This window comes from Xenopus laevis, chromosome 9_10S, assembly GCF_017654675.1.
Source record: "Xenopus laevis strain J_2021 chromosome 9_10S, Xenopus_laevis_v10.1, whole genome shotgun sequence".
Lineage (NCBI taxonomy): Eukaryota > Metazoa > Chordata > Amphibia > Anura > Pipidae > Xenopus > Xenopus laevis.
Window position 1 is genome coordinate 35,306,118 of NC_054388.1, and position 25,267 is coordinate 35,331,384.

Sequence of the window (25,267 nt, forward strand, 5' to 3'; positions counted from 1 at the left end):
GATTTATCTCCTCCTCTAAGGTGAATTGGAGAGGCTTCAGGTGGGCTCATCGTCTTCATCACCAAGCAGTTAGGCAGGTTTTAGTTAGTAGAAAAGGGACACGTCAAGTTTTCAGCCTCTCTTATTTGACAGAAGAACCTATACAAAGAAAAAAAAAAGAAAACCGTAAACACCGACAACTAAGTATTGCTGTTTACATGAAAGAACTGTGCCAAGCCAACCATTTAGCCTGTTTGGCAACTGTTCTACCAATGTCACTACTGTAAGTCTGTTACTGTGATTCTTATGGCATATGACTACATGATTTACATGTAAATACACTTAGCCCTGCTGTCTGGTGAAGGCCATTTATTTGAGAGGCCCAGTTTGGAGGAACCAAATTAATGTCTTAATGTCTTTCTGTTGCAGGAGATACAACCCTTGGAATCACTGTTCGCTATCCTTACAGGAGTATAGGGGGTGGGAGCAGAATAAAATGAATATGGGTTTCCCCTATATTTAAACAACGAATACACCAATTAGACCGCTCCCAGCTTACCCCTCCTGCACTGCTCCGTGTATTCCTTGCTGGGTGCTCTGGCTGCAGCGTCCCCACCGCTTGTCACACACCAAACCAAAGGAAAGACGGCACTCTATTCAAGGATAAGACAGGTTTATTACAGACCCCACAGGGATCTCAAGCCCTACGCGTTTCGGGACTCAATCCCTTAATCATAGGCATCATATTTCCCCTATATTTGCCTTCTGGGCACTGGAGTTGGGGCAGACTTCCTACTGAATGTACAGTTTCTTTTGTGCTCTCTTTTTAATTTGTATGCACTTTATGCTAACAGAAGAAAAGCAAGCAATAAATTACATCTGCTTTGTTGTGTGTACTTGTGCAATTACCTGCATAGACACAGTATTAGAGAACATTGGGGGTGAACATCAAGCAAATTCGGGGGGCCAAAAGGCACCTTGATGCAGGCGTCAAATGCGCAAACGTCCTAAGAGTCCCTTGGAATCCCTTATACTGTGAAAAGAGAAGGAAAAATGATTATGCAGAGGTGCCCGATCAGTACACCCCCACCCACTGTTGATAGGGCAGGGTCCAAAGAAAATAAATAGGATTTTGGTCACTTGGGAAAATACCTCACCCTGTTTATGAAGGAGTTTTCACCCAGGCCTTGGGCAAGGCAAGAGTTCTTAAAAAAACGGTAATGGGGATTAGTGGGATAAAGCACACAAGAGAGGGAATATGGCACTTTATTAGTACATGTATGGGCCCTCTTATCCAGTATGCTTGGAACCTGGGGTTTTCTGGAAAATGGGTCTTTCCATAATTTGGATCTTCAGATCTTTAGTCTATTAGAAAATCATGTAAACACTAAGGGGCACATTTACTAAGGGTCGGATATCGAGGGTTAATAAACCCTCGAATTCGACCCTCGAATTTGAATTCGTAGGATTTACCGCAAATCCTACGATCGAACGATCTAAGGAAAAATCGTTCAATCGAAGGATTCGAAGGATTTTAATCGATCGATCGAAGGATTTTCCTTCGATCAAAAAACCTTAGAAAACTGATGGGGAAGGTCCCAAATAGGCTAACATTGTAGCTCGGTGGCGAAGTATGTAGTCAAAGTTTTTTTTAAAGAGACAGTATTTAGACTATCGAATGGTCAAATAGTCGAACGATTTTTAGTTTGAATCGTTCGAATCGAAGTCATAGTCGAAGGTCGTAGTAGCCTATTCGATGGTCGAATTATCCAAAAAAAAACTTTGAAATTCAACATTTTTTTTACTTTGAATCCTTCAATCGAGCTTAGTAAATGTGCCCCCAAATAAACCCAATAGGCTGGTTCTGCTTCCAATAATGATTAATTATATCTTAATTTGGCTCAAGTACAAGGTACTGTTTTAATACAGAGAAAAAGGAATTCTTTTAAAATTTGGATTATTTGATTCCAATGGAGTCTGTGGGAGACGGCATTTCCGTAATCCGGAGCTTTATGGATAATGGGTTTTGGGTTTCCAGATAACGGATCATGGGGCAGCCATTCAAAGGAGAAAATGCTCAAGTTACACAGCAGATAAGCTCTGTAGAACATAATGGTATCTGTTATCCATTATTTATCCTGTGCCATAGAGCCTTTTTTTTCAATTTCCGCCATTGCTACACAGCAGCTTGTTTATATGAACTATAGTAGTGTTTCTAGAGCAAACACAGCAGTTTTACCAGTGCAGGGCAACACTACATGATATTTTCATTAAAACACTTTCATTTTTTGGTGTTACTGTTCCTTTAAGGACACTTTTGGTGTAGTACAACTCTCAAGCACTTTTTCCATTGAAAGGGAACACAGAGTCCCTACAAGGTAATCCCCTGTGGGCTCCCCCTGGGCCACTATAATGCGGAAGTGCTGCTAGGGCGAAACATTGCGCTGTCGTCGCTCAGTAGAGCGATGGAGTGTCACTGTAATCTGCAACAATATTTTGTCTCAGAAAGACTTTACTGTGAGGAAAAAGGCCAGCGTGTGTGGTGGCCTGCAGCAGTACTCGTCACTGATAGACTTTACTGCGCTTTGGTGATACCAGCCATAGTAGTATCCTGCAAGCAGTATTGTCTCTGAGAGACTTTATGTCTTGGCAGAGGGAATCAAGCCCTTTCCAAACTTCCTTGCAGCAGTATTTGTCCTTTGAGAAGACTTACTGTGGCTGTGGTGAAAGTGTCCCATCTTCCTTGCCCCAGTCCAGTGGAATGGAGTGAGCTGGCTCGAAATGACTTCAATCCTGAAGAGAAAATCACGAGTAAAATAAAAGGAATATTTAATAAAAATAAAATAAAAGAAAAAATATTGAGAGAAAAAAAAAAAAAAAATGTTACTGTCCTAACCTCCAGCAGGAACAGAAAGAAAAACTGAAGGATAAGGGAGGAATCAATCAGTATATATGTAGGAGGGTGGAAGCCAAACAGTTTCTTCTTCTGTCTGCCTCCGGAGGGGATTATTAACCCATAGCGTCTGCATGACAGGAAGGGCCGTCTATGAGAAATCCTTCCTATAGACATTGCCTTTTCTATTAATCAACATTGGCATCAAATACAACTTTACAGGCCAGGTGGCGCACCAGATACAGAACTCAAAATTGGCTGCAAGCTTCCCAGGGACACTGCACGCGTGCAACGCCCTATTAAAGGCCACTGCCTGGTTGCTAGGGGAGAGACCTTAGAAACCAGAGAACTATTAAAGTTGAAATGAAAGACCTGTAGTCAACTAAAAAATTATTTTCCCAATAGAATACTTCTTATCTGCCTCAGTGATCTTATGTGTCATTGCTAAACTACAATTCCCAGAATTCTTTATAATAACCAGTAGCTGAGGTGTAGCTCATTTCACGACTGGCAGGCCACCAGAGGAGATCTCAGCAAGGCCATCAATGAGTAGGAATGGGGGAAGTCCAATCAGGGACCCCATGAGATATGATGGTGGCCTTGGTTCTGTCTCACATGTAGCTTCACATGTTATTGGCTGATACAGAAATCCCCTTCTGTGTCATACTCTAAAGCTGTATGTTAACTGGCAGGGGGTTAATAGGGGAAACAGACCCTCGGAGTCCCCAGGAGAAAAGAGGGCCCAGTGTACATCCCATCAGGCCGGTCTTGAGCGCAATTGGGCCCCGTGAGACCCATCATGAGACCGTTGCCACCTACCTGTAATACTACATTACAGCTCCGACTCTGAGTGAGTCTCTGAACAGGCGTCCAGACTCGGCTCCTCCTGGAGCTGAATATTTAACTCCCTCCAATCCAATTTGAAAGGCAAGCCAACAATTTAAAGGTACATGGCACTGGGATAAAAAGCCTCTAATCTCCCAGACATCACTGTTTCTCCTTTGCACTAATTCTGTGTGATATCTCACCCTGGGGTCACATGCACAGATTGCCTACTACTGCCCTGTAGCCTATATATGTGTGTGTATATGTGTATGTGTATATGTGTGTGTGTGTGTGTATATATGTGTGTGTATGTGTGTGTATGTGTGTGTGTGTATATATGTGTGTGTACATGTGTGTGTGTGTGTGTATATATGTGTGTGTGTATAAATGTGTGTGTGTGTGTGTATTTATATATGTGTGTGTATATATGTTTGTCTGTGTATATGTGTTTGTGTGTGTGTATATATGTGAGTGTGTTGTGTGTATATATATATATATATATATATATATATATATATATATATATACACACATATATATAATATATATACACACACATTTATATACACATATACATATATATATATATATATTATATATATAATGAATATTTACAGCCAATGTGGAAAAGCAAACCATTCCCTAAGCCACTCATACCTCCCTTCTCCATAGAAAACCCCAAGATAAGCACCAGGAAAGGCTGTGGACATTAAGGGCCACAAAAAGTACACTATAAAGCAGAGATTTTTTTAAACTTAAATGCACACAACATTAGATATGCCAAAAGAAAAAATGGCAGTAAATTGCCCTCATATAGTTCCAGAGCCATTATCCTCACTGCTACTATAGGCACCATCTCTCCCTACTATACCTGCTATCCCACAGTCACACTCCCTTCCCAGAGACTATTATCCCACTGTTACTATAGGCACCATCTCTCCCTACTATACCTGCTATCCCACAGTCACACTCCCTTCCCAGAGACTATTATCCCCACTGTTACTAAAGGCACCATCTCTCCCTACTAAAATTTTCAGAAGGCTCGGGACCTGTGGTTTTCTAGATAACAGATCTTTCTGTAATTTGGATCACCATACATAAAGTCTACTAGAAAATGTTACTGGCTCTGCCAAAGTTGCCCCAATTGCGCCCCACATTTGTTAAGATCGGCCCTACATTCCCATCAAATACCAACAGCCCTAAATATAGAACATGAGAGTGCCACTGAGGGAAACTGGGGGGCCAGTGACTCTGAGAATCAAAATGCAAAAATGCAGTGGCTGCAAGTCTAATCCCAGTCTCTAGGCATGTGATCACAGCTGCATATAAACTGGAAACCTGCAAACTTCCAAGGATACTATGTCTAGCTATGACTATTAAAGCCATTCCCTGGTTGCTATGAGGTGAGAGCCTTAGCAACATGAAAGCCTATTACAAGTAAAACATACAGAGCTGTCAAATAAAAAATCTAATCCCTAATAGAATACTTCTGACTAACTTGGTGATGATACTTGTAGTTGTCCAGCCATTGCCAGACTACAAGTCCCAGCATTCCCTGTGACAAGCAGTAGCTGAGTTGTAGTTCAGTTAACATCTGGTGGGTCACCAGACAGAGGAGATCTAAGCAGGACAACCATCAGTGGAGATTGGGGAGTCTAGTCAGGGGCCCCATGAGTTTGATGATGGCCCTGGTTTCTAAAGCTGCTTTAGGTTTGGGGTTGATTCTGTTTCATTAAGCACAAGTTTGACTGGTCACATGTCACATATGTACCTGAGGCAAGTGATTGGCTGCCAGTGACTGGGGTGCCATGGACTTAGCTCAGTATGACATCACTCTCAGGGAAGCTCTGATTGGATTGAAAGTTGCCAGGGAAGTTAACTTGAGGGCTCAGGTATGGATGGCAGTTATTTCCGTTCAGGATTCAGAGGTAAGTGGAACTACTACAGAATCTGGGGGGGGAGATGACATATTACAAAAGGAGAATTAGGGATGGTTTGCCCCAAATGATTTATGGAAGCTTAGGGGAGTGAGGACAAACCACCCAAAAACTACCCCTGGTACCAAAGCTCTCAAAATTGACCCCCATTGCCTGCTGTTGTATGTATGCCTGCCTGTGTATGGCCAACATAAGAATCCCAATCACAACAATTCATTTCTATGTCAATCACCCACACCCAAAAAGGGTTTTTAGCTATTACTCTGTAAAGTCCCCCCCTACATGTGCATTTGGTAACCAGGATCACCCACACTTGGGTGGCAGGGGTGTCCAGGGTCCTTGATTGCACCAACCTTTTGTATCTCTCCTAATCAGCTTCATTCTATTAAATCTGCTACTGATTTGTGTGACTGGTTATTTATAGAGGGGCAAGCATATTCAGTAGTGCAGTACAATTGGGAAAAATAGTGAAAGGGAAAACCCAGTATATACAGATATATATGGCAGAGAGGGCTCAGCTCACAACTTCTCCTCTCTATTTTTCTCTCCCCATAAAGCGATTTTTCGAGATTTTTTTCGAGATTTTTTAGACATTTTTAGAGAGATTTTCATCGAATTCTCAGAAGAAGATAGTCTTTTTAAACTAATCAATAACATCAAAGGCAGAAGAATAACAGCAACCTGCCCAACCCATTGAGGATCATCTGGAGGAAGGTAAGGATCCTGCATTTTCCTTCTGTAAAATGTTTTACAAAGTAGATGAGGCTGAAAAAAGACACACGTCCATCAAGCTCAACCTTTTTGTGTAACTGCTAGCAAAACCTCACTGACCCTAAAGCTAAACCTGTGCTTCTCTAGATACAGCTGAACTACAATTCCCAGCATCCCCTATGAGTTGTAACTCTAAGGCAATGTGTATTTCATGTTCCTTGTATATTTATTGATACTTTTGAACTTTTATTAAGCCTCTCTTTAGTTATAAATGTCAACTGTTATTTGACGTCTAGGGTCCCACTCATCCTACCAACTGTCAAAAGCAACTGTTAAAAGCAACTGTCACTAGCATCAGCACTAGTGTGGATGATACAGTAGAACCCCCATTTTACATGCCCTGATTTTAAGTTTTCCCTTATTTTACATTGTTCTTTTGTATTTTATGCATAATATGTGTAAGGTATCACTCTTGGCTGTAGACATTGCCATGTTGCTCAATATAGTTTTAGATCCAGACATTATTCAATATTCCCATATATTTATTAGCCAGGGGCTTAGAGACCCCAGGGCAGGACTTAACTTTCTACAATTCCAGGGGTAAACCTGCAGCAAATAAGCACATACCCCAAATAACACTAACTGGCCATGTAGGTGGCATTATTACAATGTGTAATTATAAATGGGAATAAGGAAGAATTTAAACAGGAAAAAGGAAGAGTTGAAATGTTTTGTTTTGGACACTCAAAGACTTTTGCAGCTGTTGTCTAGTTGCTATAGTTTAATTACCATAACAACCACACACCAGTTTGGAAATAAAATTAGTACATGAATAGTAGATGGGCTGAAAAGAAATAATACTAGTACTGGTTTAAACCAATAGGGATAAGAAGTGTGAAGATGTCATAAAATGACTACTTTGCCCATATCAACTTCCTACCTGCTCAGATGGGTAGCAGTGAGGTTACAGAGAGGTGCTTGTCTTGAGCTTGTAGTTTACCAGCAGCTACAAACAGTTGTATTCTTTATCTCCACTGAAGCAGCCACTTACACCAACCTTTTTTTTCTCATACAGGAGCGTCAATATGGGTGCCGGACATTCTGGCATCTTGCGTCGGCACCGGCATTCTGAGGTAAGGCAGATGGAAATATCAAGCTGTCGCTTCATGCCTGACGATTAGAGACCTTACCAACAGATAGAAAAGAAAATTCCTCAGATTATAAGAAATATTTCATAAACCCATTTGACAAACAGTTTTCTGATGTTCATGACAAATATCATGTTTCATAGTAAGTTAGGTTGAAAAAAGACACACATCCATCAAGTTCAACCTTTTGACTTTTTTCGCCAGTTGATCCAGAGGAAGGCAAAAAACCCCATTTGAAGCCTCTTCAATTTGCCTCAGATGGGGGAAAAATTCCTTCCTGACACCAAAATGGCGATTGGTCTAGTCCCTGGATCAACTTGTACTATGAGCTATCTCCCATAACCCTGTATTCATTCACTTGCTAAAAAGCCATCCAACTCCTTCTTAAAGAAGGAAAGTCTAAAATAAAATAAAGCTTTAATTATTGGCCATAAAATATTATAACCAGTAAGCATTTCTTCATTCCGTTTTTCATTCATTCTTGCGCTGTAATCGTTTTTCAAATAAGTGGCAAGCTGCACAGAAACGGATGTCTTTGCTCCAGTCCATAAATCCTTCTAATCAGGGCTCACGCATGCGCAATCCGTCTAAGAGTAGCCCTGCGCAATCGCACTATGATCTCCCGTCTTCCCGAGAAGAGATGACATTTGGGTCACGTGATCTGCCCATTCGTCATCCCTAAACTCTCTCTCTCTCTACCTGCATTTACTCCACCTTGATTGATGTTCCCCTTTGCCTGGTAACAAAGGGAAGCTTTGAAGCGAGCACAGGAACAGAGGACACGCAAATATACCCACATATTGTGGCACTTACAGGCTTATTCAATGTGCACTATAGATGCGACACCAATGCTTATCACTGTGTAGCGACGTATGCGCGCTTGTTTGGTTACACCACAGGGTCACAGAAGAGGCGCATGCGCACTATTGACAAAGCGCAGGGAGGCAATTTGAAAATGGTGGCGCCAAAGCTTACACTATAGAAACATTTTGGAATGGAAGTGCACAAAACTGTAAAGCCATTGCAATTCTCAATGCGGTGTTTCAGGAGGGGGGATAATGGCAAAGAGAAAGAGGAAGGTTCTTTTTTTTAACTTTCCTTCTCCTTTAAAGCTATCTAATGTCAGCCTGTACCACTGATTCAGGGAGAGAATTCGACTGTAAAAAAACCCCTTCCAAACCATTAGGAGGAAACTCTTTTCTTCTAATTGGAATGGGTGACAAGCACTTAACCATTGTTTCTTAATTGTTTCCCATTCTCTATAGACTGTCGACATCAAACAGTCTCTTGATGCTTGTGAGCCCCAGGTAGGTGTCTCTCTTTCAGAAATGAAGGAGGAGTTGGTGAGAGTCATCCAGAAGGAGATGAAGATTGCAGCAGGGGCCGAAAATCTGTACCATGCCACCAAGGACAGAAAGACCAGAGCCCTGATGAAGGAGCTGAGGAAGAGCAGTGAGAAGAGGCTGAAAGCCCTTTACTCCTCTCTCCTCAAGCTCAATGAGGAGATAGTTCGGAGGGAAGCAGAGCATGTTCCAGGTGAGTCACAACAGGCTCTAGCCTCTTTTCTATTGGCATTATATGGGGTAACGTGTGTCATCCTAACATCCCATCCACTACCCCTTCATGGACATTAAACTAAGCCCCACAGAACTATAGATGAATTGTATGGCTTTTGCATGTACTTTTAAAACCACTGATTATTAATAGCATCTTACCAAATCAAGAAACATCTTTAAGCCTTAGGTTCAAGAAAGTTTTTATATTTGAAAATTCATTCACTATGTTTATTTACTGTCTCTTTAGATGCAGCAGTGGAGACTGCTAGTGACACTGGTGTAAACCTCCCAGCAGAAGAGGTCAGCGCAGAAGAGGTCAGCGCAGAAGAGGTCAGCGCACCTGAGGTTCAGGTTGTTTCAGAACCTGACAGTGATTCTTTCCAAGTGAGTATTTTATACTGATGCCATTCATTTCTTGGCCAGAACATAAACATTGCTTTTATCATATCCATGTGATGCCACATTCATTCATTGCACAATTGTCCCTTGTTTGCAGCATCAACGTGACGAATCCACTGAAGAACCAGTGCCAGAGGTAGACGAGCTGCTTGACGAGTCATCGGAGAGGTGAGGAGATTACACAATACATAATTCAATAGCACAAAGCCACCTATGAATTATGGCTATGGGGTGCTGTGCTATTGAGGATTATGGAGAATGAATCGGCTAAGGGTAAAAAGAAACGCAAAATAACAAACTTACTTTTCCTTATAGTGAGATATCTGTGGATGACGAAAACATCAGCCCAACTCCACCTGATGCAGCAGAAGGATGTCCACTGGCAGTGACAAAGGACCCACAGTAAGATGCAACCTGCACATGATGATTATTATGACTATTAACATTTCATTTGAAATAAAAATGAGTTTCATGTTGGGTATTTCTTTTTCAGAGCTTTGCAGTTGACCAACTACAGACTGCAAGACTTCAACCAACGTGGTTTCCTAGGCGAGGGCGGATTTGCCAAGGTAATATTAAACTTAATCCATAATTAGGATGACTATTGGCACATGCATGAACAGTGGCTAAACAGTTAGTTCTGTTACCTTGCAATGCTGGGGCAAGTATGGATCGATTCTTGCAGCTCTCTGAAAGGGGTATGGATGTTCTGCATGTATCTTCCTGCATTTACTGAGATTCTCTCTTATTCCAGGTTCTCCTTGTTGAACACGCGGCAACCAAAAGATCCTATGCCCTGAAAATCTTGAAGAAGGAGAGCATCACCTCCTCAAGGGGCATTGAAAGGTCAGTTTATGGAAATGATCATTTTAGCATGGTTGGCTTTGTTACTTACCCATGTCCCTTGTTCTGACAATGAATGCTTTTAATATTCAGGATCTTGCTAGAGAAACGGGTTGCTTTCGCCGTTGCTGACCACCCTTTCGTTGTGGATATCCACGCCACCTTCCAGTCAGAATACCATCTATTCTTTCTGATGGAGTACGTTGCTGGCGGCTGCTTAAAGAGCTACCTGCAGAGGGAAGGTGCATTTGAACAACCAAGAGCTATGTAAGTACAAATTAACCTTTACCTAGAGTCATGCGGGTGCCATTCATACAGTAAGTAAGTAGTATACGGGGTCTGGCTCCTTGTTTATCTAACAAAGGCAAGAGGATGTAAGAAAACATCATTATTTGGAAATACATAACATATTTATTTAAGCGGAGCTGCAGGCAGAACATACAATGATAGTAAGTGGGTCTCTTGACTTACAGCGAGCCAGTAATATTTAGACAGAGATACACTACACTAACAAATATATGACTATGTATTCAATAACCTAATGATGGGAGTCTCTTTGCAGGTTCTATGCTGCTTGCACGCTGATGGCCATTTCTTATTTACATGAAAATGACATCATACACCGGTAAGTATATTTATTATTTTCATGTACATGAAACATTTTGCAATATAAAATGTAAGGGAGCATTACTGCTAAACATATCAGACAAAAGAATAGAAGCCAATATTAATATCCCCTGTAGAGCATGACCACAAGAGCAAGAGAACTTCAGCCTTGTGCTTTAAAAGGCCATGGATCTACTTAGTGACTTATAATATCCTTATATTTTACATAATTAATTGTATTATTCACCTTACATCACTAATTATTTCCCCTTTTGTCACAGTGTCCCAAATATGTTGTACTTTGCTAACTTTTGCTGTTGTTTTACCACAGAGATCTCAAGCCGGAAAACCTACTTTTAGACAGCAGCGGATACGTTAAACTGGCTGATTTTGGGCTGAGCAAAGACGGTAAGGATTCTCATAAACTAACAAATCAAAAGGTTCAGTTTCACATAATGTTATTGAGGTTCATGAAGTGACTGACATTTGTAGTTTCATATTATGAGAAAGTGAGAGTGAACTTTTCCTACTAAGTTATGCTTTAGCAGAGCAGATTAAAGGAGGAAAGAAAAGGTGAAATCACTGGAGGGTGCCAACTGTTAGGCATATCCCCCATTGATTAGTATCACTTAATGTTCAGTTTGTTTGCTGAGCATGCAGGTCAGGATGAAAAGAAAGCTGAACAGTTACTGTATGTGTCTAATGTGGCCCAGCAACTAGTGGCCAACTGGCTAAAAGGTTAGTGAGAGACGCAACATAGTGATTTGTGTTCTGGCTGTTACGTTAGACATCGGTTTACTCCAGCTATTATGGATTACATTTTTTGGCTGACTATATTGAAAACTTTTTTTTCACAGACAATATTTTACCCAGTTTCATTATCAAACTAAACATTATTAAACTGAGTCGATACAGATAAATAAGCCCCAAATGATCATCCGTTTACTTACAATAACTGTTTTTTTCAGGAATTGGCTACGAAGGGCGAACAAGTAGCCTGAAAGGATCTTTTGGCTACATGGCACCAGAAGTCCTCGCCAGGGAGCCATACTCAAGATCTGTTGACTGGTGGTCTCTGGGCATTGTAATATACGAAATGCTAGTTGGGGAGGTAAGTAGAAACCTTAATAACTGGACGGAATACTCAACTGTTTATTAACTTAATAACATCAAGCATCAGCTATATTAGTTACATATAGCCACAGAGCAATAAGTTGTTTGTGTGGCAGCATTTTTGCATTGATTGCATTTGTAGGGAATATAAATGGTATGCTAAGATATGCCCACTACAATCTATCCTTACAAACCCCCTTATGTATGTAGCAACAGGTTTTGAAGCCTTCTTAGCCACTTACAACTGATTAGTTCTATAAACTATAGTAACAGAGAACTTTCTTATGTTCCACATTGCAGAAACCAATGCTGAGACCATCTACTGGTTTAGTCATCCCGACGTTCCTGGCAGCGGATGCCGTCAACTTAATATCAGGGGTAAGTTACTCAGTAAATTAAGGGTGCAAGCTGTGGTCTAACCAGTAATTCATGTACAGGTAGCACTATCCTTGCATCCCTTAAATCATTTCCTTTCAATTTGTGCAGTCTAACTGTGTATTAGCCTTTATAGCCATTAACTGTCACACAGCGCTGCAACATAGCTTATCTGCTAATGTTTCTAAGGTCATTCTCTTTCTTTGTAGCTCTTACAGCGGGACCCATTGAAGCGGCTGGGCTCAAGTGAAGAAGATGCATGTGATGTTATGCATCATTATTTCTTTCGAGTAAGTTCTTTTTCAAATGTTGATCTTTCAGTCAACTTTTGGTAGCTACAGAAATGAACTAAGGGAAAGGCCACACGTGGAGATTCGGCACTGAGGCAACTTTGGGCGACTATTGAAAACGCAATCGCCGCGTGTGCATTAGCGCAGGCGACTTTTCATTGTAGCCTATGGAGAAACCCGCTGAGGCAGTTCGGGGAGATAGTCGCTCAAAAGACGAGGGAATTAGTAGCCAGGAGAAAAAATTCTCGCGGAATCTCCTCGTGTGGACTAGCCCTAAAGGTACAGATGAACTCCCAATGTTTATATGCTAATCAAACATATTTTAAATAAAATAAAAGTTTAAGTATGCTAAGTAACAATTAATAATAAATGTTTTTATATTGTCTATTAACCAGAGCATTGACTGGATGGCTTTGCTAGAGAGAAGAATGCAGCCCCCGTTCATACCTGAGGATGTTAGACTTTCCGAGGATAAAGATCAACATCTAGTTCTAACTCCTCCCTCCGAGGGTTCCTTGGCCATGGAAAAGGAGATTGCGGAAGCCTTTAGGGACTTCGATTATACCGCAATGTAGAGCTCCAGGATCAACCTGCAATGCCAAAATCACCAGCGTGAGATCTTCATTTATATTTCCCTTCCTTCCTCTGCAGTAGGACCGGCGGTGCCCCCCACTTGCACCACAGCTCAACCAGCCGTGCCCCTCCTCCTTCCACCTCCACCAGCGGTGCCCCTCCTCCTTCCACCACAGCTCCACCAGAGTTGAACCTCCTTTTACCACCATAGCTCCCCCAGCGGTGCTCCCCTACTTCAAACTAAAATATGGTATCATAAACAGGAGCGCACTTAAGCCACTCGGTAGACACAGCATTCCTTTTCACTCCATCCCTCAGTGTGCAGACGCCGGGGTCTGTGGGCTGCCGGGGTTTAATGAAATGGAATAGAATGCAGCATTCACCAAGCAGCTTAATGATGCTCATGTGTATGCTACCATATTGCTTTCTATATCTTATCCTTCCTCCATAATACCACCAGCGGTGACCATCCCCTTTCAATTATAGTTACACCAGAGTTGCCTTCCCTTTCCATATAAAATATGGTATCATGAACTGGAACACCATTAAGCCACTCGGTAGACACTACATTACTTTTCACTCCATCTCTCAGTGTGCAGACGCCGGGGTCTGTGGGCTGCCTGGGGTTAAATGGAATGGAATAGAATGCAGCATTCACCAAGCAGCTTAATAATGCTCATGTGTATGCTGCCATATTGCTTTGTATTTTTTTTCCTTCCACCCTAATACCACCACCGGTGACCTCCCCCCTTAAATCAGTTACACCAGCTTTGCCTACCCTTTCCATATAAAATATGGTTTCATAGACAGAAGCCCCCTTAAGCCACTCGGTAGACCCTGCATTCTTTTTCACTCCATCCCTCAGTGTGCAGACGCCGGGGTCTGTGAGCGCCTGAGGTTTAATGGAATGGAATAGAATGCAGCATTCACCAAGCAGCTTAATGACGCTCATGTGTATGCTGCCATATTGCTTTCTATTCTTATCCTTCCACCATACCACCAGCAGTGACCCCCCCCTTTAAATCAGTTACACCAGCGGTGCCTCCCCTTTCCATATAAAATATGGTTTCATAGACAGAAGTCCCCTTAAGCCACTCGGTAGACCCTGCATTCTTTTTCACTCCATCACTCAGACTGTAGAAGCCGGGTCTGCAGGCTGTGTGGTTTCCAAAGGAATGGAACAGAATGCAGAGTTCACCTAGCAGCCTAAAAGGTGCTCATGTGTATGTTGCCATATTCCTTTCTGTTTCCCTTACCCTATTTTCCTTAAATATATACGACGCGTTGATCCTGGGAGCAAATCCGATTGCCATTAAGGAGTCAGGAAGGAATTTTTTCCTCTAGTTTCTCAGAGGTTTTTTGCCTTCCTCAGGATCAAAAAGCGTAGTTTTTTTCATTTTTATCAATAATAAATAAATTATTACATATTTAATTAACTTCCATGTCGCTGTGTGTATCTTTATTCCTGGTATTGGTCTGTCTATTTTACTAGAGAGGGGGAGGGAGTAAAAAAATGGCTTGCAATAAAGAAACACTGAAAGGTTCAGTACCTGTGAGTGACACCAGTCCTACTGCAGGTATGGCTGCTCCACCAAGCATTATCACACTGGGCCGGAGAGTTTGTTTCTTTGCATTCTCCCACCATTCATCATCATGGTATGAAGGCTGAATGCTCAGTGCACCTGCTGGTACATCCACGCATCAAAAAGCTGGAGAAGAGAAGAAAAATAATTAATAAAATAAACTCAGGGTTTAGTAACACTTGAATGTATCACAGTAAGAGTAAAACCTTATAAAAGCACAAGACAAAATTATGAATGTATTTAAGGCCCTAAGGATATCTAAATTGTGAAATTTGCAGCCGTATTCAGAATAAAGAATGGATCCCACTCTCCCTTTCATAGCTGGTCAGGTACCATCCCCATAGGGAATATAATGCACATGAGCAAACTCTTCAGACCTGAGCCCAAATCAGTGAAGGTTAACATGCACAACAAAATCTTCATTGTCAGATGTGAAGATGCCTGTGTGGATACAAAGCCTAAATCTATCCCTGTAGGGTTACTATGTAGTTGTTTCTCCTATTAACACAAAATATTGGTAGGTGAGCAGTAATGCACAGAATACATTTGCATTACAGAGATATAGGGGAATCCTTTGGATTTGTGGCACACAGGTAATACATTGATATGTGTCAAATCCATTCCCCTTTTAAAATACATGGGGGTTCATATTGTGGGGTTCACAGCGACCAGGCAGAGAAACATTTACTGATTTGTTCTTAGGATTTGTGTAATGCTTCAATGTCTGATAGGGGATGCTCAGGTTTTTGGCAGGCGTCTACTCTACCACCAGCCCCTTCTCCCATAACCTACCTTTTTTTGGCCAGCTCACCATGTCACATGCAGGGTTTGAAAGTCGTGGTTGGAAAGAATGGGTAGAGTTCAAAACAAATAGCTGTCATAGGAAACTTTGTAAACACGAAAGGTGTGCAGTATGTGTTTTACGTTAAACTGCTTCTACTTGTTGGTATTGAGACTGTGTTTGCACCTTGGCTGGCCTGTGCCAGAGGAGAGTGAAGTAGGCACTAGGTTTAAGGAAAGAGGAAAGCCCGTATCCTCAGCTCTCTTTACCCAAAGAAGGTCCTGAGCCAATTATCCTTCACTTCAGTAGGCATACAGTACCTTGAATGAGCTCTAGCAGAGCTTGAGTGATACACTGTTTCTGTACCTTTAAGAGTTGGTTCCTGAGGTAGACTGGGTATAGATAGCTACATTGACCAATCACCTTTAATAGCAGGGAGAAGCGGGCTAGACCAGGTGAGCATACCCTGAACTATATAGCGTGTAATCCAAATGGAAGTGTGCGCTGGGATGAGCGCCCCTGTGAAGTGACCTGGTAGCTGAAGCAGAAGTTCCCAGCTGGCCCCAAGTGAGGCAGCCCCAGGATGAAAGTGAAGAAGCACTACTTCAATGAGTGACCTATGAAAATGCGCTTGTTGCAGCTGGCACTGTATAAAGTGGTTATAGACTGCATTATTACATTGATCTACAACTATATAACACACACGTTTTGAAGCCTGAGCTAGTTAGTGACCATAAAAGCACCCAGTGGTCTCTAATTACCCTTTAATGTTTGGGAGGATGTTCATACAATATAATGTAGATTTTGGAAGCAGTCACAACAGCAGGATAACTGCAATTAAGATTTTACTGTGCATCCACAGGACATGTTTCGGGCTCACAGGCCCTTTTTCAAGCTTAATTATAGTCATCCTGCTGTTGTCAGTGCTTCCCAAATCTACATTATAGTTACTAGTTCTGTGCCCCTATAGCTACATCTCTGATTAAGACCATAAAAAGAAACACAGAGGTGTTTGAAACACTGATCTTTCTGCACACAAGTAATACAGCGTGAAGGAGAAAACACATGAAAATATGGGTGGATACTAAGTTTGGGGTAAGAAATTGAGGCTTTTGAAACACCCTTCCTAAACTGCCCCAAAATCCTGTTTTTATCTACAATAGTTTTGATATATACAATCTGTTTTGCATATGTGATCTATGAAAGCATTAATTTTGTGCTTATTTGAATTTGTACTTATCGGTTGGGGCTGCCACGTGGCTTCCCTTAGGCAATACTTTAGAGCAGTGCTGTCCAACTGATATGGTACAGAGGGCCGGAATTTTTCTAATCTACATAGTGGAGGGCCGATAATGGAAGCCAATGTTAGCCACTCCCTGTTTTTAGACCATACCTACTTTAAACCACACTCATTTTACTGCAAGACCATGTGCACATTAATAGCACACCAAAAAAGCAGATGGTTAGTGCTCACTGCAGGGATCAGGGCCAGAACTAGGGGGTAGGCAGCTCTCTAGGACAGGTACATAAATACTTGGGGGCAATTTGATGTGATCAGATTTATTTTCTGCTGCTGCTGGCACAGGAACAGATTGGGGGCAATATGATGGCTGCTGAAGGGCTGTATGATGGATGGCTGCTTAGCTTGAAGGGTACAGGTATGGGGGGGGCAGTATAATGGATGGCTACTGGCACAGGTATGGGGGGCAGTATGATGGATGGCTACTGGCACAGGTACAGGGGGGCTTTATTATGGATGGCTGCTGGGCTTCCTGGTACAGGTACAAGGCGCAGTAATATAACTGAAAAAGTATTGCACATTTTCTTGCTTTCTTTATTTAAAAACCATCATTGTAAGGAGGTAAATGGTAATGCAGGACAGGGGTGGGCACTGATTGAAGCTCTTGCCTAGGGTGCCAAACTACCTTGGCCCGGCACCAGCAGGGATGCCACTCATATGGGAACAAAGTTAAGTCCTATTAAGACCTACCCTTAAATCCATATGCCTCCCCTTCCCCTGTGTATAATACAGTTCTCCAGCATATGATTAAACACCTTATGGGCCCCTAACAATAATTTTCAAATGCTAACAAACCCCCAGAACAAATACCAGGCTTATGTTCCATTGGGATCATAGGTCAGGCAAAGTATGGCAAACACAGGGTGCAAAGAGCCGGCAAGTATGACACACAGTGGGAGCATAGGGAAGGCAGAACAGAGCAGGAGACAGGAAAATCAAGACCACTCTAAGATGTACTACATACAGTGACAGTGCTGGTGCACCATTAGCATTTTGAATAAAGTGTAAACAGGTGAACAATGTGGGCAGTTTCAGTCTGGGTCTCAGGTGTGAATAGTACAGATTTTAGGGGAGTGAACACTAGAGGTGTCACATGTGTGAACAATAAAGGGGGATCACAGGTGTGAACAATACAGGGGATTAGTCTGAATTTGATGTTTAAACAATGCAGGGCCAGTTAATCTCTGTAGCGATACCTTTTAAATCTTACAAATGGTAAACAGACACAGCAGGCAGACTTTGATGTGGAAGGCCATTTAAATGGGGGTCGCAGGCCGCCAGTTGGACAGCCCTGCTATAGAGGGATATGATTTAGGCTGGGCGTATATATGGGAAGTTAAAGGAGACATATAACATAACTGAAAATCACATCCCCCCAATCTTGTAGGTAATAGTGAATACTATATTCAGTGGCGTAACTAGATATTACTGGGCCCCACAGCAAATTATTTTTAAGGCCCCCAAAATGTTTAGAGGTTGACTTGTTTTACCATCATTTATTGAAACTGTATATGAATTAGGGCCTTACGGTGCCGCTGTATCTCCAGGGTCTGCTTCCTCTGTAGTGAGGCCTCTTTATCGGAGCTTCCTATAGATCATCACTGTTAGTGAAGTCCGGGTCGACAAAAAGCAAACCCACATCCGTCCACTCATAACACGCACCTGTCCTCTCACAACCCGTATCCAACCCGAACCTTCTGGCACTTTAATTTAAAGTTATACAGGAACAAACCCAAACCTGCACATCCTGGCCTTCCGATTCTTAAATGCCCGGTGCTCAATGATGGAGAGATCGGCGCCCTCACAATAAAGAATGTAAGAAATTTTACTGGCACATGTGACAAATGCAAGTAGGGCCAAGCCCTTGCGGTTTATGGGTAGCACCTTTGTTAAGCATGCTTGGATTTGTCAACCCATTCCTAACAGTACCTAAAACTCACACGACTTCAATGTGGCCAACAAACAGTCCAAATCTAAACCCTGTATAAAGTGCTAGGGTTTGTCCAGACAGAATCCCAGAGTTGGTGCATCCTTGTTTAAAAAGGACAACTTTATAGGCTCTGTCCCATAGACCCTCTCTGGTGTGTTCCATATAAGCAGCAGACATCCCAAGGGCCGCCATTAAAAATCAAGGGGCCCAGTTCAACAAAAAATTTCTGGGGCCCCTGAGCCACGCCCACCTCACAAACCCCACCCCACAGTTAAAAGACCACACAGACATCAGTGCTAAAATGCTAAACTCCCCCACACACAAGTTATAAAAAGCCATTGATAGTAAGGGCCCCCCTATATGTAAAAAAAACCAAAACTTTTATGGGGGGCCCTGGGGCCCTTTTCTTTAAAAAAAAAAAAAAAAAGATTGGTGCAAGGGACCCACATAAAAGCTTTTTAAAAAATCATTGGTGGTCAGGTCCCCCCATAAATTAAAAATAAATGTTGGCACCAGCGCCCTTCTTGCAAGTTTAAAAAAAAAACCCCGGGGGCCCCAGAGAATATTTAAAAAAAAAAAACTAACATTGGTGGCAGGGCCCTGTAGAGTATTAAATAATACATTGGTGGCTAGGGCTTTAAAAGAAATTAAACACATACATTGGTGTCCAATAGAACTGAACTTGTGGCTTCGGGACCTCCAAGTTTGGCTCTTTAGTGACTTTAGGACTTTCCGCTGCTTCAGGACTTCAAGTTTAGCTCTTTCGTGACTTCGAGTCTCTTCGCGGCTTCTGTAGTTCAGCTCTTTTTGTGACTTCGGCAATTGGGGACTTCAGTTTTTCGGTGGTTCAGTTTTTCGCGCTACCCAATGATAGGGCCAGCGACACACTGCTGTTGAAAAAGGGAAAGCAAATTGAGTGGTTGCATTAACGAGTTCCATGGATGGATTGGGCCGTATAGATGTCCTGCCATATTTTGATGCACTCTATGTGATAAAGAGATATCCATTAGCCAAGGCCTTAATAAATAGCACCAACATTTGGTACCTACCACTGGCCATAGAAAAGGCTTAGTACTGTGATAATGGGTGGACAAACATATGGCAATTTGGCCAAACCTACAGATGGGTAACTGCACTGGTCTGAAGGGAAGATAAAGAATAACAGATTACAAAGACAAGGGAGAGCTAGATGTTTCCCAATTGGCCAATCGTCCAGCACATAGTGTTCATATTTGTTCCAGCTCAGATTTTTCATATTGGAAAGGGATAAACTAGCGGATGAGTCATTTGGGCACCTACACCTTTATGATGGCTGGTAATTTATTGACATGTATGCAAAACCTGGGATGCCATATATAAACAGTTTAAATGTGGCAAAGTGGGAGGGGGCGTGGCCAGCAGCCGATGTGAGGAGACGCACTTGCTGAACGCTCCATTGCCCAGGCCTATACCCTTGTAAATACTGCATTATACCAGAGCAGCCACGGACCGGTATTGCGACCAGAGAGCCCCTCTACCACAGCGATCAATAATGAGGCAAAACCGGGCTCAGAAACGAGCTTCAGAAGCAGCTAACCGGTTTGATCGTTATGCAAGGGGGAGTTGGGACGTCCAAGATGGTGACGAGCCTGAAGAAGCAGCGCAGCATGGAGTGTGCTCCTGGTTACCATCGGCAGCAGAACCAACCATGCAGGACCTGTTACTCAAGATCCGAGCATCTAAGGAGGCATGTACCGCACTCATTCCCTCAAAAACGGAAGAGATAAAGCTGGACCTGTCAATAATAAAGCAGGACATGCAGAAACTGCGCAAGCCGAATATACCCGGCGCGGTCCAGGATCTGCGCCAAGCTCTCATGGAGTCTCAGCATAAGGCGGACAACTTAGAGAATAGGCTGAGTAGGAACAACCTCAGATTTGTGGGGTTCCCGGAACACGAGGAGGGCACTGCTCTGGAAAACTTGAGGAGTGGCTGAAAGAGGTACTGGGGACGCCTAACCTGGCCACCACATTCACCATAGAACGGGCCCATAAAATTCCCTCCAGGCCCACACCCCTGGGGGGTCCAGCCAGGACGCTTATTGCCAATCTGTTAAATGCCAAAGACAGGGACAGCATCCTAAAGCTAGCCTGCAACAAAGGCCCACTTGGGTACCAAGCACATACTATATCAATCTATGCTGACTTCTCAACTAAGGTACAAAAGCAGTGGGCTAAGTTTTTTGAAGCCAAAAGGCGACTCCAGGAGGCCAAGCTTGAATACGCCATGACTGATGGTCATAGCTGATGGCAGAACCCTCTTCTTCACCAGCCCACAAGAGATAAACAACTGGCTAGATGGCAGGAAGTAGGGGACAAGGCGAAGCAGCATACCCTCCCCGTGACAACCCCACATAAGGTGATACTCTGAAAGAAAATGACTGGAAGACCTATTGGAAAGCCGCTGGAGAATACCAATGATCAGCTTTTCAGGCTTGCTGGGGCAGGAACCGACCCCTAAGTCTGACTATAACCCGTTCCAGGCAGAAGGCAGCCTATGCTATGGATTACAAAACTTGACTACCCCAGTTTGATGGCACCATTGGATTACAAGTTTGGTTTATTTTACTGATCTTCAATTTTGGGCACCAAAGTTGATCTAGAACATTGGACTGTAATGCTAGACTAATAAGGTGGACTATACCATTGGCCTACAACACTGGACTCTAGCATGGGCTGAATGTACAGGACTGGGACACGGGGCTGCGGAAACGGAAAATACCGGGAGTTAGGCATGTTGTAGCCAAGCTGATGTTGGGAGATCGATCCACCCCAGCATGAATTGAAGGGGCAAGCATATATGATGGGTGTACCAGATTAACTAAATTAGGTATATGGGGGGGGGGGAGAAGGAAACCTGGGTGGAACAAAAAAAAAATAATAATAACAGCAACAAAGCACTTACATTTATATATATATACAGTGGTGTGAAAAACTATTTGCCCCCTTCCTGATTTCTTATTCTTTTGCATGTTTGTAACACAAAATGTTTCTGATCATCAAACACATTTAACTATTAGTCAAAGATAACACAAGTAAACACAAAATGCAGTTTTTAAATGAGGGTTTTTATTATTTAGGGAGAAAAGAAATCCAAACCTGTGTGAAAAAGTAATTGCCCCCTGAACCTAATAACTGGTTGGGCCACCCTTAGCAGCAATAACTGCAATCAAGCGTTTGCGATAATTTGCAACGAGTCTTTTACAGCGCTCTGGAGGAATTTTGGCCCACTCATCTTTGCAGAATTGTTTTTCTTCAGCCATTCAGAGGTGGATTTGCTGGTGTGTTTTGGGTCATTGTCCTGCTGCAGCACCCAAGATCGCTTCAGCTTGAGTTGACGAACAGATGGCCGGACATTCTCCTTCAGGATTTTTTGGTAGACAGTAGAATTCATGGTTCCATCTATCACAGCAAGTCTTCCAGGTCCTGAAGCAGCAAAACAACCCCAGACCATCACACTACCGCCACCATATTTTACTGTTGGTATGATGTTCTTTTTCTGAAATGCTGTGTTACTTTTACGCCAGATGTAACGGGACACGCACCTTCCAAAAAGTTAAATTTTTGTCTCGTCGGTCCACAAGGTATTTTCCCAAAAGTCTTGGCAATCATTGAGATGTTTTTTAGCAAAATTGAGAAGAGCCTTAATGTTCTTTTTGCTTAAAAGTGGTTTGCGCCTTGGAAATCTGCCATGCAGGCCGTTTTTGCCCAGTCTCTTTCTTATGGTGGAGTCGTGAACACTGACCTTAATTGAGGCAAGTGAGGCCTGCAGTTCTTTAGATGTTGTCCTGGGGTCTTTTGTGGCCTCTCGGATGAGTTGTCTCTGCGCTCTTGGGGTAATTTTGGTCGGCCCGCCACTCCTGGGAAGGTTCACCACTGTTCCATGTTTTTGCCATTTGTGGATAATGGCTTTCACTGTGGTTCGCTGGAGTCCCAAAGCTTTAGAAATGGCTTTATAACCTTGAAATTGAACTCAGGTGTGATAAACCACAGTTAAGTTATTTTTTAACAAGGGGGGCAATCACTTTTTCACACAGGCCCATGTAGATTTGGAGTTTTTTTCTCCCTTAATAACGTAAACCTTCATTTAAAAACTGCATTTTGTGTTCAATTATGTTATCTTTGACTAATAGTTAACGGTTTTTGATGAGCAGAAACATTTAACTGTGACAAACATGCAAAAGAATAAGAAATCAGGAAGGGGGCAAATAGTTTTTCACACCACTGTATGTATATATATATATATATATATATATATATATATATATATATATATATATATATATATATAAAATTATGAATAAGGTATTGGTAACAAGGGGCGAAGGAGAGCATTTGACAAGGCAACTCACGAGTGGAGACTCAGTAGTTGAGCCAGCCTCACTTCAATACTAAGGTTCTAAATATTACTAAGGGCTGAAATCTACCACAAGTTGGGGACCGGGTGGATGGGGAGGGAAACAGTGGCACAGGGAGTTAATTGTTGTTTGTTTATATCAGACAAAGTAATGTTTGTGCAACGGTTTCAAAAGTATGCATATTTCAGAGGTTCATCCAGGACAATCCTAAAGCCATTGGGGAACTATATAAGATATGAGAAATGTCTTATAAAGTATTAAGCTGGAACGTTAGGGGGCTAAATGACCCGATTAAGAGGCGACTAGTAATGGATTCTGTAAAAAGGGAAAACGCCAAGCTGGTGTGCCTACAGGAAACTCACCTAGATCTTATCCATCAAAAAACCATGGGTGGGCTAGCACTACCATGCCACTCACACAACCCACTCCTCAGGGGTAGCGATACTTATAGCAAAGACAGTCCCCTTTCAACCGCTGGATGTACCTATGGAGCCGCTGGGTTTATTTCTATTTGTTCATGGGTACATTGCTAAATGTGAGGCATCTGTGTACATCCCCCCTCCGTATAAACATGACAGTGACTCAACTAGCAGAGTTCCAAGGGTCCCACCCCAGAGCATACTTGCTAGCAATGGGGGATTCTAACACTGTGCTGGATCCGGAGATGGACAGATGGCACAAAGCAGGGAAAACAACTACGGAAACCCCCACAAACTTTCATAAGCTGGTGAGCTCCCTGGGGATGGTGGAGGCATATGCACCCTGCAACCCAACAGTTCTCCTGTTTCTCAGCCTCCCACTTAACCATGTCCAAAATAGACATGTACCTAGTGACTCACAAAACGTTACTCCTACTAAGTCATATTGCCTATGGAGCAAGAGGGGTATCTGATCATTGGCCACTAGTTTTAAAATTAGACTTAGCCAGAACCCCACAACCATCAAGATGGTCACTTAACCCTATATGGCTATATCTGTTGGATAACCAAACACAGCTAGAACAGACGATAGCAGAATAGCAGAGTGCACATGGGGCAATAACCACAGATGAGATCAGGCAGACACTTATGCAATTTTATTCCTCATTATACTCTATACACACTGTATATACACTATACTGAGGCACACCTTCTTAAATAATATTACACTTCTAGCACTTCCGCTGGAATATAGCCAATTCCTGGATGCGGACATAATGGTGGAGGAAATTACGGAAGCAATTAATTCCTTCCCCAGTAAAGCAGCAGGTGCAGATGGGCTACCCATAGAAATCTACAAGAGACATATTAACCCTTTAAGTGCCACAGAACGTAGAATCTACGTTCTGTGGAAAAGTAACTTGAAATGCCACAGAACGTAGATTCTACGTTCTGCAGCACTTCCGGGTTGTGGAGCGGAGGAGCGGCTGTTAGAGCCGCTCGCTCCGTTCCGCTTCGATCCCCTGCCCCTAGGCAACGAGCAGAGCAGGGGATCGAGTGGCCCCTGGGGCGCGATCGCCCAGGGGCCCAAAAGCAGCAGCAGGCACGTGTTACTTACGTGTCCTGCTGCTGCAGCCTGCACTGCGCCGTTGATCTCCGCCCCCACAGCACAGGAACACGAGGATCGTCGCAGATGTCTTCCTGGGACCCCTCCACATCGTGTGCAACAGTCTTCAGCGACTTTTTCAGGTTAGTGCAACAATTACACACACAAACACACCAACACACACTTATTACAGTAATACACACTTAGATTCACACTTACACACACTTACACATACATTTTTGGGGATTGGGGGGGTCACTTACACTCACTGCACTTACACACATGTGCACACGCACACACGCGCACATAACATGTAATTTACCATTTGTATACACGCACACGCACATACATGGCATTGTGGCTTTTTTTTTTTTTTTCTTATCGCATCGTCTCTTTTTTTGGCTGAAAAAAATGTTTTATTGCCATTACGAATAGCGTATTCGCTAACCGTACTGTGCAATATCTTTTGTATGTTATTTCGGTGATTATATTGCAATTTTGGGTA

At 42.6% G+C, this 25,267-nt stretch overlaps 1 protein-coding gene across 1 annotated transcript; it reads left to right on the plus strand.

Moving 5' to 3' along the window:
* Positions 1–12,013: 12,013 nt before the first annotated feature.
* LOC121399025 (serine/threonine-protein kinase N2-like) lies at positions 12,014–13,535 on the plus strand. Its single transcript, XM_041578794.1, has 3 exons — positions 12,014–12,388; positions 12,595–12,675; positions 13,071–13,535. The coding sequence occupies exons 1-3, from the start codon at positions 12,317–12,319 to the stop codon at positions 13,248–13,250; spliced, it is 333 nt and encodes a 110-aa protein (XP_041434728.1). The 5' UTR covers positions 12,014–12,316; the 3' UTR covers positions 13,251–13,535.
* The last annotated feature ends 11,732 nt before the right edge of the window (positions 13,536–25,267 follow it).